This window comes from Plecotus auritus (genome assembly GCF_963455305.1).
Source record: "Plecotus auritus genome assembly, chromosome: 2".
NCBI classification, from domain to species: domain Eukaryota; kingdom Metazoa; phylum Chordata; class Mammalia; order Chiroptera; family Vespertilionidae; genus Plecotus; species Plecotus auritus.
In genome coordinates this window covers 38,544,926-38,565,866 of record NC_137771.1, presented here as the reverse complement: position 1 = coordinate 38,565,866, position 20,941 = coordinate 38,544,926, and the positions used below count along the sequence as shown (strand labels likewise).

General features: G+C 41.2%; 1 protein-coding gene across 1 annotated transcript in view; it reads left to right on the top strand.

Annotated features, from left to right (window-relative positions):
* Positions 1 to 13,359, top strand: part of CYP4X1 (cytochrome P450 family 4 subfamily X member 1) — a 35,595-nt gene extending 22,236 nt beyond the window's left edge. Inside the window, exons 7-12 of the mRNA XM_080658263.1 lie at positions 4,016 to 4,122; positions 4,676 to 4,866; positions 8,005 to 8,138; positions 10,183 to 10,247; positions 11,622 to 11,704; positions 12,512 to 13,359. Coding sequence (XP_080514389.1) covers positions 4,016 to 4,122; positions 4,676 to 4,866; positions 8,005 to 8,138; positions 10,183 to 10,247; positions 11,622 to 11,704; positions 12,512 to 12,680 — 749 coding nt within the window. The 3' untranslated portion in view covers positions 12,681 to 13,359. The remainder of the gene's footprint in view (positions 1 to 4,015; positions 4,123 to 4,675; positions 4,867 to 8,004; positions 8,139 to 10,182; positions 10,248 to 11,621; positions 11,705 to 12,511) is intronic.
* The last annotated feature ends 7,582 nt before the right edge of the window (positions 13,360 to 20,941 follow it).

The window sequence follows — 20,941 nt, the reverse complement described above, 5'->3', positions numbered from 1 at the left end:
TAATCTTTTTAACATATTGCCGAATTCAGTTTGCTAATATTTTATTAATTTTTGTATCTATGGTCATGAGGGATATTGGTCTATAATTTCCTCTTTTGTAAAGTATTTGTCTGGTTTTGGAATTAGGGTAATATTGGCTTTATAAAAGAAGCTTGGGAGTCTTCCCTCCTCCTCTTCAATTTTTTGGAATACTTTGAGAAGGATAGGTATTAGTTCTTCTTTGAATATTTGGTAAAATTCACCCATGAAACCATTTGGTCCAGGACTTACATTTGTTGGGAGATTTTTGATTACTGCTTTGATTTCATTAGTTGTAATCAGTCTGGTCAGAGTTTCTTTTTACTTCAGTCTTGGAAGATTGTGTTTCTGGGAAGTTATCCATTTCTTCTAGGTTGTCCAATTTGTTGGCATATAATTGTTCATAGTATTTTCTTATAACCCCTTATATTTTCATGGTGTCACTTGTCATCTTTTATTTCTGATTTTATTTATTTGGGTTCTCTCTCCTTTTTTATTGATAAGTCTGCTTAAATATTTATAAATTTTGTTTGTTTGTTTTTCAAGGAGTCAGCTCTTGTTTTCATTTATCTTTTATATTGTTTCTTGGACTCTATTTTATTAGTCCCAATCTGCCCTTTATAATTTTTTTCTTCTACTCACTTTGGGCTTTGTTGTTCTTTTTCTAGTTTCTTTGAGTATAAGGTTAGATTGTTTATTTGAAGTTTTTCTTGTTTCTTGAGGAAAGTCTATATTGCTATGAATTTCCTTCTTAGAACTGCATTGGCTGTGTCCCATAGATTTGGGGTCATTGTGTTTTCATTATCATTTGTCTCCGGTATCTTTTGAGTTCTTCTTTGATCTCATTGATCTCATTGTTGGCCTATTCATTTTTTAGTAGCATGTTATTTAGCCTCCAGTGTTTGTGTGTTTTTTAGTTTTCTTCTTGTAATTGATTTCTAGTTGCATACCACTGTGATCAGAAAAAAAGCCTCAATATGATTTCAACCTTCTTAAATGTATTGGAGCTTGTTTTGTAGCCTAACATGTGGTCTATCCTAAAAAAATATCCTAAAAAATGTTAAGTTAAATCCATCTGGTATAATGTACCATTTTCAGCCACTGTTTTTCTGTCTGGATGATCTATCCATTGATTTCAATGGGGTATTAAAATCTCCTACTATAACTGGTCTGTCCCTTTATATCTGTCATCATTACCTTTCTATTTAGTTGATACTGCATTGGGTGCATAAATGTTTACAAGGGTTATATACTCTTGTTTGATTGATCCTTTATTATTATTAAATGTCCTTCTTTGTCTCTTAGTATAGCCTTTGTTTTAAAGTCTATTTTGTCTGGCCCAGCTGGAGTAGCTCAGTTGCTTGAGTGTTGTCTTGTGCACCAAAAGGTTTCTGGTTTGATTCCAAGTCTGGGCACATACCTGGGTTGTGGGTTCAATCCCTGGTTAGGACGTGTATGGAAGTCAACTGATCAATGATTCTCTCACATCAATGTTTATCTATCTATCTATCTATCTATCTATCTATCTATCTATCTCCCTTTTTGTCTCTAAGCATATCCTCTGGTGAGGATTTTAAAAAAGAAATCTGTTTTGTCTGATATAAGTATTGCTAACTCAGCTTTTTTTGTTGTTTCCATTTGCATGAAATATCTTTTTCCATCCTTTACTTTCAGACTGTATATATCTTTTAATCTGAAGTGCATCTCTTGTAGGCAGCAAATATATGGATCTTGTTGCTTATCCATTCAACTACCCTATGTCTTTTGATTGGAGCATTGAATCCATTTACATTTAAACTAGTGATTGATAGGTACATATTTATTGCCCTTTTAGTCTTTATAACTATGTTCCTCTTTTTTTCTTCTTCTTCTTAAAGAAGACCCTTTAATATTTCTTATAATACTGGTTTGGTGGCAATGAACTCCTTTAGCTTTTTCTTGTCTGAGAAGCTCTTTATTTCACCTTTAATTTTATAGCCTTACTCAATAGAGTAGTGTTGGTTGTAGGTACTTGATTTTCATTATTTTGAATATATCATGCCAATTCCTTCTGACCTGAAGTGTTTCTGTTGAAATATCAGCTGACAGCCTATGGGAGCTCCTTTGTATGGAACTATCTTTCTCTTGCTGCTCTTAAGATTCTCTTTGTCTGTAGCCTTTGTCCCTTTAATTGTAATGTGTCTTGGTGTGTGCCTCTTTGAGTTCATCTTAATTGGGACTCCCTGTGTTTCCTGGACAGGTCATCTTTTTTCTTAACCAAGTTAGGGAAGTTTTTACCTATTATTTCTTCAAATAAGTTCTTGATCCCTTGCCCTCTCTCTTCTCCTCCTGGTACCCCTATGATGTGAATGTTGTTATACTTGATATTGTCCCAGAAATCCCTTAGAGGTTCCTCATTTTTAAAATTATTTTTTCTGTTTTATAACTTTATTTTTTAAAGATAGAGCCATCTATCTGTCTATCTACCTATCCACGTATCTATCTATCATCTATCTACTCTCTTAAAGATGTTTTTTTCCCACCACCATTTATCCCCCCTATTTCCTCCTCCACTTCCACCCACCATCCCTACCCCCAGCAATCCTATCCCCAGCAATCACCACACTGTTGTCTGTGTCCATGAAGGAATTTCTCTCTCTCTATCTATCTATCTATCTATCTCTCCCCCACTTTCCTCACTCAACCCTCCCTCAACCCCAACAGCTGTCAGCCTGCTCTCTATAAATTTATCTCTTTTTTGTTTGTTAGTTTCTTTTGTTCATTAGATTCTACATATGACTGAAATCATATGGTATTTATCTTTCTCTGACTGGCTTATTTCACTTTAGCATAATGTTCTCCAGGTCCATCCATGCTGATGCAAAGGGTAAATTTTCCTTTTTTAAATTTTTATTTTGTGGCCTACTGGTATTCCATTGTGTAAATGTACCACAGCTTTTTTATTCACTCATCTACTGACCAGCACTTTGTTTCTGTGTTTCTGTTATCTTCTCCTCTAAATGCTGAGTTGTTGTTTTTTTACTTCATTTTTATTGTTGACACTATTATCCTCTGCTTCATCTAACTTGCTGTTGATTCCTTCTAGTGTATTCTTCATTTAGGATATTGTATTCTTCATTTCTGACTGGTTATTTTTTATGGTTTATATGTCCTTTTTAATGCTTACTATCTCTTTAAGTTCTCACTAAGATCCTCCATTGTTTTCCTAAATTCCTTGCGCATCCTTATAACCATTGTTTTGAACTCTTCATCTGGTAGCTTAATTGCCTCCATTTCACTTAGTTCTTTTTCTGTGGATTTCTTTTGTTCTTTCACTTGGAGTACATTTGTTTGTCTCCCCATTTTGTCTGCCTGTATGTGTTTGTCTCCATATATTAGGTAGATCTGCTAAGTCTCCCTATCTTGTTATTATGATCTTATGTAGTAGGTGTCTTGTGGGGCTCAGTGGTGCACTCTTCCTGATCACCTGTGCTAGATGCTCCAAGAATGTCTCTTGTATGTATTATGTGAGCCCTTCTGTTGTAGTTGAGTCTTGGGTGCTGTTGGCCCATTCATGTCCCTCCCAATTGTTAACTACAACATGTGGATATGGGACAAGCTCATTTTGCATCTCCACCCTCTTAGAAGTCTCAATATGGCTTCTTCTTTATATGCTTGATTATAGGAGTTCTAGTCAGCTAGTGTTCAGGTGGTTCTCAAAGGTGGTTTTTCTATAATTAATTGCAGTTTTGAAGTAATAATGGAAGGAGGCAAGCACAACATTTACTTATTCTGCCATCTTGACTCTAAGCCTCAGTCTTTTGAGCTTTGATAAAACTGTCATTTGATGGGAAAATAAATGTCTGCAAAATTAAATCTGTTTAATAGATATACCCACTCTGACCTCAGGAAATTAGACAAGATTTGAAGTTATTTATGGGCCATGGCTTGCTCTAAAATTTGTTTTCTTTGATTTACTTTGTTGTCACTTTGATAATGGGGGATTATTATACCACAGACCAGATAATCCAGGAGAGAAGGAAAGCCCACAAGGACGAGAAGGAGCATGGTAAAACTGACAATAGGACTCATCGGGATTTTCTGGATATTTTACTTTCTGCCCAGGTAAATCTTTCACATTTCTGAGCCTGCTCATATATCTAAGTAACTGTGTGGGTAGGTGGATAAGTAGGAGGAGAAGAGACAAATGTAAAATTGATCAACTAAATTTAACAATACTTTTGAATTAATGGGTTGGCTCCATACAATCTGTGGTAAAGATAGAATTGTGCAGCTTTGTCATTAGAAAAAGTCAGATTGAACTATATTTTTTACTGATTTGACAGGATTTGGTTACTATCATAAAGATACATAGTAGTTCAGGAAAACAAGGAAATGGGTCACAGGTAAGCTGATAAAACGTTGATGATAAGGTGCTGGATAAGTCTGACGGGATGGTTGAAGGAACTCTTTACAAGGCCTACTGTCCTTTTCCAGCTTTGGTCCTCCTTTATGCTCTGGGCAAAGTGTGACTTGAAGTATATATTTGTTGAACTGAGTTAAAATTGAAACTTGTGTTGGAAATGATAATTTTTTTCCTTAAATCCATTATTTTGATTGGTGCTCCAAGCATCTATAAACTGAAGTTGCATAAACATACCTCTATTGTACTTTCTAGGCTGAACATGACAACAGCTTCTCAGATGCTGACCTGCATGCTGAGGTGAACACATTCATGGTGGCAGGGCAAGACACCGTAGCAGGAAGCCTTTCCTGGGTCCTCTACCACCTGGCTCAGAACCCTGAGCATCAGGAGAGATGCCGGGAGGAGATCAGGGGCATCCTGGGGGATGGGTCTTCCATCACCTGGTAAGATTCTGCATCCCTAAACAATTCATCCTGTTTTCCTCCTGGGATTTTGCTTTCTTCTTTCTTCTTCTGGCACCTTGGTGACTAGTGCTTCAACAGATGTGTATGTAAAAGCATACAAGGGAGGCTACCATTCTTCTCTTTCTCTAGAGGGCCCAAAGCTATCCCTTTGCCTTTTGAAAAAGAGCTTCATGTATCCATAAATTACATGTTTCATTGTTTTTCTGAGCAGTAGTGTGTGAAATATCTTATTTCTTTCTTTCACCCAATTTTTGGTGCATTGATCGGTAGACTTGCATTTAGAGCTTGAGTGGTAGGGCTCAAGAGGGGCTCCTCTTCTGAGAGACCTGAATGAACACCTGTGTCATTTAAGTCTCTCTTGTCTCCTTGTTTACTCCTCAGGATTGGCTTTGGACTTTGAACATAGTACTAAGTGAGGCACACTGAAGTTGAGTTTAGCAAATATGGACTGAGGACATTTTAAATACTGAGGCACTAAAACTACATGCAAGATTTGATGTGGGTTCTACTCTCAATGAACTCCCCACCCCTCTCCCATATAGATAATTGCAGAATAGCATGATAAGGCTGAGAGATATGTGCTAGCAACCACTTAGAAGACAGGTGCCTAAGCTGGAATGGGGGTCTCAAGGATACTTCCTGGACGATCTGACGTTTAAGGTACTTCTTATAGGATGGGCAGGAGTTAGATGGAAAACTTCATTTTGCTAGAGTTTGAGCATATCTTGCTGTTAATGAAGCCCAGCTTATGAATTTTCCCCTTAAACATGCTGTTTGCAAATAACACTCTCTTCATTCTAGCTAGGTATTTCACATATTGTTGTTTTGCTGGTCAGAGGGGCAGAAAAATAGAAATGTTAAGGGTAATGTGGCCCCATGGTTAGAGGGAAATCATCATATTTCAAATACAAAGGTCAGCTCAACTAGAACATTTGTAAAGGTATTTGAATTTATATGGGTATAATAGAGATCTCACTTTTTACAAAAAAGAATAATCATCATTTTCTACTATAAATTAAAGGTCTGATCAATATAGCACAAAATGCAGTGTTGCTTAGTCATTTTTATTCATTCATTGAAATTGAAAATACTGTATACCATCTCCCAACAGTAATTAGATATTTTAATCTTGATTATGGTAGATATATATACAACTCAACTAGTGATCATTCTTGTTCTTGTTGGGTTTATGTAAAATGTGAAAGTAACAAAAAATATTTTCCAGGTGAGAAAACAAAGTACAGAGGATCTTTTACTATCATTTGTTTTAATGAGAGTAATGGCAATTATATTATAGGGAATAAATATGTTTTTATTCTATAATATGGCCTTATAGTTATACTTAATGAAATTTGTACATAGAATTCTGAGAATTGATAATTCCTTTAGACAGATAATAAAACCATACTACAAAAAGCAGTTTCTAGAAAGCTGAAAATTTGTTCAATGTTTTTATCTGGTTTCCTAGCCCATTTCTGCTTTGGGTTAAAATTCCTCTCTTCTTTTTACACCAGGGCTATAGTGGACAGCATTGTTTTCTTAAATATGCTAAGTTCCAGACGAAGCACATGAATCTTTTTATTCTGGGCTCAAGGAGGAAAGTGTTCGAAAATAAGATTTCACATTTCAGAATGATCAAAGCCTGCATTCAAAATACGTATTCAGAAAAGCAAATAGAAATACAATAGAGCAAATAGACTAAATACTACATGCAATCATTTTATTAAACCAACCTGACTAGCGAGGGTGCAAATGAAAAACTTCATTCTTGCCCAACCAGCGTGGCTCAGTGGTTGAGTGTCGACTTATGAACCAGGAGGTCACAGTTCAATTCCTGGCCAGGGCACATGCCTGGGTTATGGGCTCCATCCCTGGTGGGGGTCGTGCAAGAGGCAGCTAATCAATGATTGTTTCTCAATTGATGTTTCTCTCCCTCTCCCTCTTCCTTCTTTTCTGAAATTAATAAAAATATATTTAAAAAACAAAATAACAACAACAAAAACTTTGTTCTTCTCTTGTCAACACTTCAAATTTGCTGCGTGAAAGCAGGAGTGAACCTCACATATTCTGATTGATTTAAATCAAAAGAGCGGTCTTATTCCAGTAATTAAGCTGTCTGATCCAGTAGAATATTAAAAACTTAAATTTCCTATTCACTTGGAGCATCAACCCCTACCCAGCTCAGTACTTCTTTGGGTCTGGAAGCCAGTGGTGGGTAAGGTGCTTATGGATGGCTTCCTCTTATTCACCAGCTCTTCCCCTACACTGCTGTTTCTGACCCTTCCAGAAATGGGTCCAGGCAGGAGAGAGGATAAGGAGAAAGTGGCTGGTACTATTGTGACCTTGCCCTCTGAGCTTGGTGGATATTCAAATGCTTCCTTTTATTCTCAATAGTTGCCCCTGTGGGTTTCTTGGAGATTCCCTCACAGGGACTTTGCAAGGGTGAAGCAAGGGAATTCTTGTCCTTAGAATTCCCCTCAAGCTGGTTCCAGAGCTCTCCCTCTGACCAGTTCAGTTCATTGGCCCACAGGACACATGGGAGCATTCTTGCTTTGTCCCTGTTGCTCTCCATTGCCTTTCTCTGTCTATTCAGAGTCATGGCTTTTCCTATACGTCCTGGGCTCCCCAAACTCCAGGGAGCACACATCAGATCACCTGACTAATCCTCTTGAAACCCCTTTTACTTAACATGGGAGGGAACCTTCTTCCATTTTCCATGGCAAATCCTGCATTCCAACACTTCTCTTGAAAGCATTTTTTTTTTTCCTATCAAAACTCTCAAGCCTCTTCTCTTCAGTCCTTAGCCATTCCTTATACATTCTGGATTTGTATAATGAGCTAAGGTTTGTAAAACTGGTTTTCAGAAATCTACTTAACAGATCTTTTTCCAGTACTTTAGCACCTCACTTTGTAATGAGGATACTTGGCATCTGTTTGGTTTTTCATCCTCTGGGAAGGAGTTCCATTTTAAAATGCTGTTGCATAAACAATTGGAAAAATAGCTTTAACACGAGGATGATATTTACCAGGAACAAACATCAAATAGGAAAAGAAATCAATATTTACAAAGTGGATGTGGAGTCTGAGTTCCTTTCCCTTCTTCCCTTGTATTCACAGGGACCATCTGGGCGAGATGACATACACTACAATGTGTATCAAGGAGTCTCTCCGATTGTGCCCTACAGTCGTATCCGTTTCCAGACAACTCAGCAAGCCCATTACCTTCCCAGATGGACGCTCCTTGCCTGCAGGTCTTTGCCCTCATTTCTTAACCAGCTAGATATTGTGGGATCCTAGGGACCACAGTAAAAGACCAGTAGGTTTCTCAACTCTTGGAGAAGTCAAAAGACAATCCTAAAAATACCAGGCTTAAGGTGGGGCACAGGAGGCATTCTCTTGATCAGATGTGGTTTCAGCAACTTTCCCAAAGGCACATAACCATTTGCAACAAAACTATGCCCAGAACCTGTGTCATAAGATTCCGAACCCAGGCTTTCTCCCATTGTTGGAACATTGTTTTAAAGGTAATCCTTGTTTGGCTGAGTTTGAGACCCAGGCGAGACTTCATGGGAAATGAACACCATTATCTTTATCTAGAAGACCCAAGGAAAGCTTTCAGCTTCTTTGTCATCACAATATCACCCTAATAAATGAGCAGCACTTAATATTTTACATAACGCCTTCAAACATTTTATCTCATTTTTCTCTTGGAACATGATCTTAGCAAACAATTTTATAGTGCTTTGCAGTTTAAAAGCCCTTTCAAATACTTTTGGTGTTGCCAAAAAACCCGCTGCGGGACCCCAGTGTACTGCCAGAAGAGCTAGAGCTCATGCAGCAGTCCCATGCCCAGAGCCCAGGGCTCTTCAGAACAACACACGTTTCTGAGCAGGGTGGATGGGAGGCAGAGGGTTCACATGAGACATCCTTCACGTATCTGCTTCATTGTTCTATTTATTCTTGCCCTTGGAAACAAGCCGACAACCTGTTAGTTACTGTGACATTGTTGACAGATCAAGAATTAATTCTGGTAATCAAATAATCCTAAATCCTCTCTCCTGTGTGGCTTTTTTTTTTATTCCCAAACTACATGGGTATTTGTCAAAATTCCCCACCCTGTATATAGGAACAGCACCAACAGAAACTTGACATTGGATTTGCATTATAGAATTACAGCGCTGTTCTTATGTCCTCAAACTGTCCCCAATTAGTGCTTTATAGTCCATTAATAGATATACTGTAGTCCCTGCTTATCCATGCTTTCATTTCCCCTGGTTCAGGTACCCGCAGTCACCTGGGGTCTGAAACCCTTATTTTACTTAATAATGGCCCCAAAGCACAAGAGTAGTGATGCCAGCAATTCAGATATTCCAAGGAGCAGCTATAAGTGCTTTTGTAAAGAGAAAAGGTGAAAGTTCTTATATGCTGAGTTTGCTATGACCCTACCATAAAAACGAATTTTCTATTTGTGAAATTGTGAAGAAGGAAAAAGAAATTAGTGCTAGTTTTGTTGTTGCACCTCAAACTGCAAAACTTACGGCCACAGTGTGTGATAAGTGCTGAGTTAAGATAGAAAAGGCATTAAATTTGTGGGTGGGAGACATGAACAGAAATCGTGTTCTGCTCGATGGCAATGTGTTGCCAGAAGCATTGAGCCTTACGAAGACTTCAGCAAAGGGTCCACTAAAATAAGTGACACCCAGCCATTTACTGCCACAAAGGGATGATTACCAGATTCAGGAATAGGTTTGGCATTTTATCATCTCACATCATCACAAGACGTGTGAGTGCAATACAATAAGATTTTTAAAAGAGGGATGGCATTCACATAATTTTCATTACAGTATATTATTATAATTGTCCTATTTTATTATTAGTTATTGATAATATCTTACTGTGCCTAATTTATAAATTAAACTTCATCATAGGGTTTGGTACCATCCCCAGTTTCAGGGTTTCACTTGGGGTCTTAGAACATGTCCCCATGGATAAGGAGGGATCACTGCATAAGTGATTTCCAGAGGCAGCAGAACGCGTAAGCATATTTTGACGTGATACCAATCACTCTTTAAGATAGAGTCATGTGTTAAGTAGATCATTAGTTTGAAAACTCAGGTGCCACCAAGTGTCATCTTCCCACAGGACCTTCACTCCTGGCATCAGCTACAGTGCCCACAGCTCTGCCAGGAACTAGCTCTTGTCCTTGTAGAAGAACGTCTTACTGAAGAGTGGTAGAGCAATAGCCCACTGCTTACTCTTTCTCCTGCAATCTCTGTTATCTTTTCCCTTTCTCAGGAATAACTGTGGTTCTCAGTATTTGGGGTCTTCAACACAACCCTGCCGTCTGGGAAAACCCCAAGGTATGACTATCTTCCACATAAATGCTTCAAAGAACCAATGCCACCCAATTCACTTTCTGTTAGCTCTGCATGGAAGTGGAAAACGATACAGCTAACAAAAATAAACATAAAAACCAAAAATGTAAAACTTTCCCACTAAAGGAAAACAGTCCTATCCCTCTATTCCTACTTTATCTTTGCTTTGAATGAACAAATTGGCCTAATGTCACACGGGCTGCTTTAATTGCTGTGGCCATTTACTCAGCAGGCTCTGCCACGCACTTACCTAGATAATCTGCACGAGTGCCGATGGTCAGTAGAGCCCCCTTTTCCTGGATTTCACAATCAGGATTCTGGAAGGAAATCAAGTATCCCTCAAGTTGGGCAATTTGAGAAGAGTTCTATGAAGGAACTTTTGATAAAGGTATGGGTTAGAGTTTAAGAAAAGCAAAATGGAGCAAATAACTGCCAAAGGGCTTACCACTTCTTGGCCTGATGAGTCACAGGAGAGAGGGTGATGAGTCTGGAGAGAGAGAGCTTCTGGAAAAGGCCATCAGACAGGAGCTGTGGCTGTCAGTAGAGCATGCAGCCCACCTTAGACAACTTGGCAGGTAGGAGCCCAGGAAGTAAATACCCTGAATGCTCTCTCCTCCCACCCTTCAGGCCTCTTATCAATGTCTTTTCTTGGCCAAACCCAACAGAACAACATGTGGTTCAGCTTCTTAGAGCCCAGAGCAGGGAGGAGAAAGGATCTAGGAGACAAAAAGAAGAGGTGTAGCATACCTGAGTTCCTTGATTCGATGTTCTCAAAACTTTAAACACATGTTTGATGCTTCCTTTTACAAAAGCTGCTAGGGTTAAAGATTGGTTACATGTAATGGGAAGCTGGCCTGCATAGCTCAGTAACAATGATCACACAATCACTTTGACTTGACTTCTAAGTAGGTGCTCTCTTACCTCCAAAGTGAAAATCATACCACTGGCCATAGCATTTCTGCTTTCCCCTTACTTAGTCTGGGTAGCAGATTAGTCAATTGCGAAGTCGGACAAGGTCATAGGTCTAGAGTTGCACTGTCCAGTGTGGTAGCCATTAGCACATGTGGCTATTGAACACTTGAAATGTGGTTGGTCAAAACTGATGTGCTGGAAAAAATTCACACTGGATTTTGAACATGCACCCAAAAATGTGAACTATTTCCATAATAATTATTTATATTGGATAGATGTTAGAATGGTAATATTTTCTGTTAAATAAATTCCATGATTAAAATTCATTTCATCCTTTAAAAATGTGACTACTAGAACATTTGAAATTATATATATGGTTCACAGTATATTTTGGTTGATCGGTACTAAGAATGTGTTAATGGTGTTGGGGGTGACCTTTCATTTCAGGTCTTTGACCCCTTGAGGTTCTCTCCGGATAATCATGTTAAGAGACACAGCTACTCCTTCCTACCATTCTCAGCTGGACCAAGGTGAGGACAAGTTGAAGCTGTTGAAAATATATAAAAATGTTTACTTGGAGACAGCATTTTTCCTTTAGTCCCTCAGCTCTGTAAATTCTTCCATGGAGCCCTATCTTCTCGCCTGGCCATGAGGAGATCTTAGTGCCTAGTTGAACCTCTGAGAGGGCCAGTTAGTTTCACAAAGGACACGCCCCTCTCTATCACATCCTAGGTAGTCACGTCTCAGAAAGCTATCTCATGAGGCAAGCTGTTGCTCAGAGGCTCAATGCAGTTCACCCCCAACGCAAGTGGGCTGCATTTATTTTTTTCTAATAATAGAAAAAGGTGTTGTTTTTTATTTTAGCCTTATTGATGTATACCTGACATTTAAATTCTAAGATCTTTAAAGTGTACATCATGATGATTTCATATACATCTTCATTGTGAAAAGATTCTTCCCCATCCTTCACCTCATGTATTTGTGTGTGGGAAATATACACCACTGTGTAATTGTAACTTACTTTCTTAGCACACCACAATTATAAAATACAGTGTTGTGAATGACAGTCACCATGTTTTCCATCAGATCCTCACATCAGAAACAACTCTGAGCAATGCCAAGTGCCACCTTGGTTAGGGAGACCCTTGCATTGGGGCCTCCCAGCTCACATTCTCGCAGGAGACCATGTAAACCCAAAGTACAAAAGTTTGTATGGCGTTTTTAGAATGAACACATTGCTTTACTGGAACGTCAGACTTGCTATTCTAGCATCGTATTGCAGAGTCAGGAGAAACACGTTTGTTCGAATATCTCTGCTTTTCTCTCGGTGTCTGCAGGAACTGCATCGGGCAGCACTTCGCCATGATTCAGTTAAAGATGGCCATTGCCATGACTCTGCTTCGCTTCAAGATGACGCCCGACCCCACCAGGCCGCTTATTGTTGTACCCAAGGTTCTCCTCAAACCCAAGAATGGGCTCTACTTGTTCTTAAAAAAAATTTCCTAATGTTTAGAGCCCAGGCTAGAATGATTATAAAATTTGATTTAAAATTAAATTACTACTAATGGTTCAAGAACATGGAGAGGAATCAAAGTATGGTGGGAAGGTCACGGGTAGGTGTGATAGGGGTCTCTGTGGAGCTGCATATTAGCCAAAAACATTCCTAGGTGATATAGGGTGTCACCTAGATCTGTTTCTATATGATTTTGGGAGATTTTTCTATCTTTTCTGTTTGATTTTGGGTACTATTAATGCTATATACCAAGAAGTTTGCTAAGAGGATTCCATACATCTTCTGTTGTTTTTTTAAATAGTTTTCAGAATGACACAGTAACACGTGAATGTGTTCTCACTATAAAAGATTTCCAACACTAAAAAAAGCATGTAGAGTAAAAAGTAAAAATCCATTTCGCATAGCACAACCCTCCCTGCCCTGGCCAATCCTGCTGCTTTCTCTAAAAACAGAATAGTTCGCCAGAACCGGTTTGGCTCAGTGGATAGAGCGTCGGCCTGCGGACTGAGGGGTCCCGGGTTCGATTCCGGTCAAGGGCGTGTGCCTTGGTTGCGGGCACATCCCCGGTGGGAGGTGTGCAGGAGGCAGCTGATCGGTGTTTCTCTCTCATCGATGTTTCTGGCTCTCTGTCCCTCTTCCTTCCTCTCTGTGAAAAATCAATAAAATATATTTAAAAAAAAAAAATAAAAAAAAAAAATAAAAACAGAATAGTTTGGTGTGCATTCTTTCGAACATTTTCCTATACATTTCATATGTGCATTTGTATGGGATCATATCCATATTGTTCTTGCTTTTTATCACTTAATAAAAACAAATCTCATTCCCAATCCTGGCTCATGATGTATCATAATTTATTTAACTATTTTCCTATTATTAGATATTTAACTTATTTGTAGTTTTAAAAACATGCTTATTGGCCATTTGTGTTTATTTTTGTTTTGTTCTCTATGATTTGTGCATCATCTATGTTTCTTTTTCTATGGAGTTGTCTTTTTCTTATTGTTTCATGTGAGTTCTTCGTATGTTATGGATAATAATCCTTGATTGTAACTGTTCTTTGTAATTTTTCTCATTTTCCTTTTTAAACAATACTTATGTTGTCACTTACCATATAGAACTTTTACATTTTCATGAAGTAAGATAGATAAACTTTTCTGCATAGTTTCTGGGCTTTGAATATTAGCCAACAAAACCTTCATTTAGAATATTATCAAGATAACTTTACATATTTTCCTGGTGCTAACAACTCTTGTGAAGCCTGAACAGGAATTTCTTTATATATATATATATATATATATATATATATATATATATATATATATATTTGTATGATTTCAGAGAGGAAGGGAGAGGGAGAGAGAGGTAGAAACATCAATGATGAGAGAGAATCATTGATTGGCTGCTTCCTACATGCGCCCTACTGGGGATTGAGCCTGCAACCAGGCATGTGCCCTGACTGGGAATCGAACTGTGACCTCCTGGTTCATAGGTCTATGCTCAACCACTAAGCCACCATAGCCAGTGGCAATTTCTTAATGATTTTCAGATTCATCACTCATCTGATGTTTAAGTGCTTACTACATATCAGACATTTTGATAAGCATTAGAGATTCAATGGGTTAATAGACACGGTCCCTGCCCTCATGGAGCTGGTATTCTGAAGTGGAAAATGAATGACAGATAGTTACAAATTATATTAAGTGCCATGAGGAAATGAGTGGGCTCAGCTACACAGTAATCAAGGGGAATTTACTTTGAATTGGTTTATCTAGGAAATTCTTTTTAAGAAGGTGACATATAAGTTGAAACCTGAAAGATGATCATGGAAGCTACCCCTACTTTTTCTCATGGGCTTCCTAGCAGCAAAATGATGGCACTTTGAAAGAACAGGGGTGAGGCCATGTGTCACTACCACACGTCTAAGAGGGAGAAATGGACTGGGAAGCAGGGGGTTAATGGTGAGTTCTGTTTTGTACATATTGAATGGGAGGTGCCTGGTGGGCCCCAACAGAACAGATGCCCAGGAGGCAATAAAAACCCATGAGAAAAACCTGAGCTGGGGAAGTTGTTACCAAGCCACTTTACACTGAGTGGCCAGATTATTATGATCTCTGAATGCATAATAATCTGGCCACTCAGTATATATATATATATGTGTGTGTGTGTGTGTGTGTGTGTGTGTGTGTGTGTGTGTGTGTGTGTATTAGATGCCCAGTGCATGAATTCGTGCATGGGTGGGGTCCAACCAGCCTGGCCAGGAGGAGGGGACATGGGCGGTTGGCCGACCTGCTGGTCAAACTTCTGGTCGAGGGGACAATTTGCATATTAACCTTTTATTATATAGGATATACACTGAGTGGCCAGATTATTATGCGTTCAGAGATCATAATAATCTGGCCACTCAGTGTATAATGCCACACTCAATGCTGTTAGGAATATTTTTAACAAATATCTTTGTAAACTTGTTTGAATGTTTTGTAAGATAAATCTTAGAAGTAGAATTTTTGGATTCGAGTTTATGAGGGCCCTCCATTGAATCTTCAGTGTAAGAATATGAAATTACAGGTTAGACTTCTCTGGGCTTCCAAGGCAGATCAAACTTACTCTCCTCCTCTGGACACGAAAAATATGTTCATCAAATAATTAAGTCCTTTGGGGGGAAATTAAGAGTCCAACAATTTTGTGTTTATGTTGTCATTGAATCAAATGCCCCAAAATATTTTTTTCCACTCATGGTGCAACTGAAATTCTTTGAACACCTTTCCTAATGACTCTAGACACCATTATGAAGTGTGTCCTCAGTCACCAGGGCAGTGCCCAGGTGGACAGGTCAGTGACTAAAAGACAAAAAGTAAACTCATTGACCAGGAGCTATTTCATCCATGAGCATGCTGTTCCACTTTTCTCTTCCAACATCTCCAGATCCCTCCTGGAGGCAAAATTTAACAAGACCAAACTCATCCACCTTGGTCAACACTTTCCTGCATCACAATGACCTGGTGTACAAATCAGCCATCAGAACTTCCATTTTAATAAATATTGCCCAGTGGCCCATGAACACACAGATTTTTCTTAGGCTTTGTATTGCCTGAAACCTCCATAAAACAACCGGTTGCCTAAGACACAAACCTTGGTGATGGATGCTTCCTCTGTGGTGGTTGGATAATATGTAGCATACAGGAAGTCTTCAAGAAGTAAATGGAAGCTAAACGTGATGTAGGGCAGGGCCAGTTCTAGAATCCCAAAAAACTAACTTCCAGCCAGGGCTCTCTCTACTAAAGCCACCCCCACACCTCCCAAGGGATCCCATCAATGGCCACTCCACTCAAACCCCCAATCTGGACCCCCTCTCTGCACAGGAAAAGGCAGGTTGCCTTTTCCAGCATCGATCTTCCCAGGAACTGTGTAAGTTCTGCCACCTGGTAGTTATTCAAGATATTGCAATCAATAGGGAGGGGGAGGGGGAATAAAGAATAGGAACAAACTTTTGGCAAAAAAAAAAAAAAAATAGAGCCATACTTTTTGTAAGCAAACTTTTAGAAAGTGTTTGGCCTCAAAGCAAACTGGAATCCACTGCCCCCCTCACTATTTACACTGTGGTGTAACGGAGTAAATGTAAAAGTATTCAACTCTTAGGGAAACCAATAGTGAGCATGTACATTACAAGACCCTCAGAAAGGCTTATATTCTTTGATGGAGACATTACACTCCTGGGAGTCTGTCCTAAGGAAGAGTCATTACTTCAGAGATTTAATGGAAAGGGCTCAGGAACTAGGGCCATTCAGATAGAGGCAGTGTCAGAATACAGAGATCCATGGGGAGTGGCCAGGAATCAGCCCTTCAACCCGACCCCAGACTGAACTGGGACATCAGGAACTGACGTGGGTGGAGAAAAGGAGGATCAGTCATTCAGGAGGATGGTGGGACTTCAGGGACAAGAGTCTGAGGTTGTGCGTTCCAGGAAAATGGGAGCCCATTGGGCTCAGCTGATCTGTCAACCACCCAGCGCAGCTGGCCAACTTGCAGACTAATTCCAGACCTTACTTGGTAAAGAAGGACTTTGGGGAAGAAGTAAACATTTTTAATATTCTCAGCTAGGCCAGGTGACAGGAGTGAGCCTAGGATAGGCAATAGCTGGTGGGCAATGGTAATGGGCTGTGGTTGGCAGACAGGTGGCTGTGCATGGTGGCCCTGGGTCTACAGGATGCCAGGTCTTTACATTGGACTCTCACCAAAAATAGGAAGTAGGTTCTCTTTTAAATGTTCATTTAAGGAAAAGAAAACTGAGACGCAGAGAGGTTAACTGGTTGATGCATGTTAATTCATTCAAAAACACAAAGCAATTGTTCTATGCAGGGACTATGTCAGATGCCTGGGGATGCCCTGCCCTCCAGGAGCTCACAGACATATAGAGTCCACCCAGTGAGTGTGGTAGGGAAAGAGGTGTCAGAGAATCACCCTGAAGCAGGTGAGGACGCAGAAGAAAAAAAACATGAGCCCTGAACGTGAACACTGAGATGTGAAACATCCTGGGAGGGGAGATTGGAGTATGCAGTCACAGAAAGCCTCCAGTGTGTCCATCTAGTGGCTACTCTAGATAGTGCAGGCAAAGCTGAAAGGAAAATTATGATGGCTGTTGTTAACCCTCACTGAACATTTACTAAATGTTTTCTATACATAATTAACTCATTTACTCGTCACCACAGACCTATATGGTAGCCATAATTTCACCCTTTGTTTTCATATTCAGGCACTGAAATATTGGCAGGGTGCAATTTGCCCAGGACAGTCTGGTTTCAAGCCCATGTCCACAGCCACTAAGCTGCACTGACTTGGAGGTGTGAAGGGCTGATCCTGGTTGGCTGTGTTTGGGAAAGGTCTCTCTAGTGGCAGTATGGGGGGTGGTGTGAGTGTTCAACAAGAGTGAAAACAAAACAACCCAGGCAAGATGGAGACCGGAAGCAGGGGAGCTGGGAGTAGGGGTAAGGGAGGGGCATTCAGTGTGAATCCACCCCTGGCCTGGGTGAATGGGTGCAGATGCCACTAATAGGAACAAGGGCTTAGGTTGGTGAAAGACCAGGAATTCTATTTTGGACCTGAGGTACTTGAGGAGTTGAGAATAAGGCAACAAGTGTCCTGGAGGGAATGGGGCTGAAGGTGCTAATTTGGAAGTTGATACGACAAAGGAAGTACTATAAATAATGGAGTGGATAAGGTCCCCATGTCATTCTTTGAACAAGTATTGACTGGGGACCTCCTGTATTTCCAGCTTGTGCTGGGCACACAGGGCAGATGGGGTCTGTGTCTCACTGAATCCAGAGTTCACAGTGTTGTCCAGAGAGCAGCGCCATGACCAACGTGGGAGCCTGGGGGGCTGAGGGCAGGTGGTCAGGAACAGCTCCTCAGGAAAAATGGCTTCTACCCTATTATGCTGAGAGCAGAGGATCAAATAAGACATTGTATCTTGTAACAAGAAGATGGGACTATAGTGCCTGTGGTGAAAGCAGTCTCTGCAGAGTGTTGGGCATGAAAGACATGGAGGAGTGAGTGGGAAGGATGGAGGCAAAAACAGCAAATGCCAACCACTTCTCTTAGACACTGGAAGGGACCTCTCTCCACTTTCCCAGATGCAGCTTTCCAAGTGGACTGTAAGGCTGCAATGGTAAGCATTCTGTTTTCTTCAGCTCCCATTTCTCTCTCTCTCTCTCTCTCTCTCTCTCTCTCTCTCTCTCTCTCTCTCTCTCTCTCTCTCAGCCTGCATTTTCTCCTCAAGACAATGGGTCCATTTATACAACCTGATCAAATCAGAATGGGGCTTCAGCCAAAAAGCATCCTACAAGCCATATGGGAGCCTTCAGCTTCGTGTGAAAATCACCATCACTGTGCTTGGGTGTGGGGGAGGTCCCTTGTTTCAGGACATTAGCTCTTAGGGCATGGAAGATTCTTCCATCAGCTTCTCCCCACCCATCTCTCTTTCTTTTTTTCTCTGCCCACTGGAGTTATCTCTCCTCCCTGACCTTTTTCCCACTTCTCCAGTACCTGTCCTCACCACCCTTATCCCACACCCCCAAGTTTACAGCTGGAACTGGTTTACAGGCCAGTTATTCATTTGCAAAGTCCATGCACAGAACTGTACCGGCCTCAGCAGTGCAGAACGAACCTGTGCAACCAGCCCCTTTGTGGTGGTGCCCCAGAGGTCCAAGAGAGCAGCTAGGCCCAGCATATTCTGTACCCTCCAGCCATGCAGAGCCTCTAGCCTGCCTCTCACCCTGACTTGCCACATGACTTGGGCAAGTGCCATCCCATCCAAGTCTTCAGGTTCCATAGTGCAAAATGGGCTGGGCTTAAGGATTTTGCTAGCTCTTACACACTGTGGTCTTGCATCCACGTAATAATAATAAAAATAAATCGCTAATATTTATTGTGCACTAACTGTGCTAGGTACTATTCTTTTAATCCTCACCCAAGGACATGTTTTTATTGTATGCGTTTTTTTGAGAGAGAGAGAGACATCGATTGGTTGCTTCCCATATGTGCTCCAACCAGGGAACAAACCTGCAACCTAGGTATGTGCCCTGACTGGGAATCAAACCCACAAACTTTTGGTGTACAGGACGATGCTCCAACCAACTGAGCCACCCTGCCAGTGCACTATTCTATGTCTTTTATGTGCAGTTTCTTTTAACCGTCACAACACCTCTTATTAGATAGCCCCCACTTACTGCCCCAATTTACAGATGAGTAAGCCAGAGCTCCGGGGTGGAGTTGACTTATCCAAGGTCACAGATACTAAGTGTCAGGGTGGCTAAATCAGGCTGCCTGACCCAGACCTGGGCTCTAAACCTCCCACTTGAGGGCAAAATCCCTGGCTCAATTACTAACTGCTCAACTGAGCTTCAGACCTGAACTGAGAATCCAATAGTCCTCCTCCGATGCCTGTAGATGCCACACAGGCTCCTAAATGCCATGTGTCCATAAATGCAGTCACCCACACACATTCCTGCTTGTCCTCTGGCACCTGCCATCCTCAGTGCTATTCACTAGCCTATATTGGGCCTTTGTGAGAATCAGAAAATGGCGCCTCTCCCTGCAGGCTGACACAGGCCCAAGCCAGCTTGCAAGGCCTGGTGAGTGGAGTCACAGGCTGCACAACTTAGAGCAGTGTCCCGGCTCCATCATCTTCCACTTTGCTAGGGACCATACTGGGACTCATCCCCCTTGACATAACTCTCTCTCTCCTGCCTCTCCAGGGGGCTAAGGTCTGCAGCAAACATGGTATCCTCTGAAATAATGCCCCAGGGCAGAAGCCACTGGGCACCCAGACAATTTCTGAGAGAAAGGGCCACAAGGAGGAGCACTGGTGGCCTAGCTGCCCTTGAAGTCCATGGGAAGACTGAGAACGGAGCTGGCACAACCTGTAGGGGTTCCTAGGGACAAGCCATGGGAGGGTCTCTGGGGTTCCTAGGGACAAGCCATGGGAGGGTCTCTCGTAGTGCCTAAGGGGGAAGAGCCCCACCTGAAGCTCAAGTTCAAAGGCTTCACTGAATCTGCTCTTCCTGTGAAGTGTGCAGCCACCAGATGGCAGCCGAGGTTACAGGCAGACCGACCGAAAGCATCCCCCCCCACACACACACAAAATAAAACAAACAAACAAACAAAAATCTGAAGGCCAGAGGAACAATGATGTTCAGAAGAGCTTGTCACTGATCCCAGGACCCTCAACGAGAGAGAGAGAGAGAGAGAAAGAGAGAGAGAGAGAGAGAGAGAGAGAGAGAGAACACATGTGTGGGTGTGCCCATGTGTGTATGCACCTGTGTGGGATTGAGAGATATTGAGATATGGACAGATTTACAGCTGGACAGATAGCTGAGGTTTAGTTCCTTCCTTCCTTTGAGTCTTCACCAAGCATAGGGCTTCCCTTCCCCTGAGTTCAACCCTGTCCTGGGTGCTAGTGACACACAGAGGGAAGTGAGCCTATTCTTGCCCTTGAAGAGCAATCAGGCTGGAGCTGGACAAAGACAAGTAAACAGACAGCAAGTTGGGGGGAGGCTGGGGGAGCCCAGACGAAGCACCTAGCTCAGGGTGGTGGGAGGAGCTTCCCAGAAGTGACATCTAAGCTGGGCCTAGATGGTCTTCTGGCAAGTCCTGGGTGCCATAGTAACATGCATTATCTCCTTTCCCCCCTCAGCAACCCAGCAGGGAAGACTTGACAGAACCAGTTTTGCTGACAAGTGAGTGGAGCATCTGAATGGTC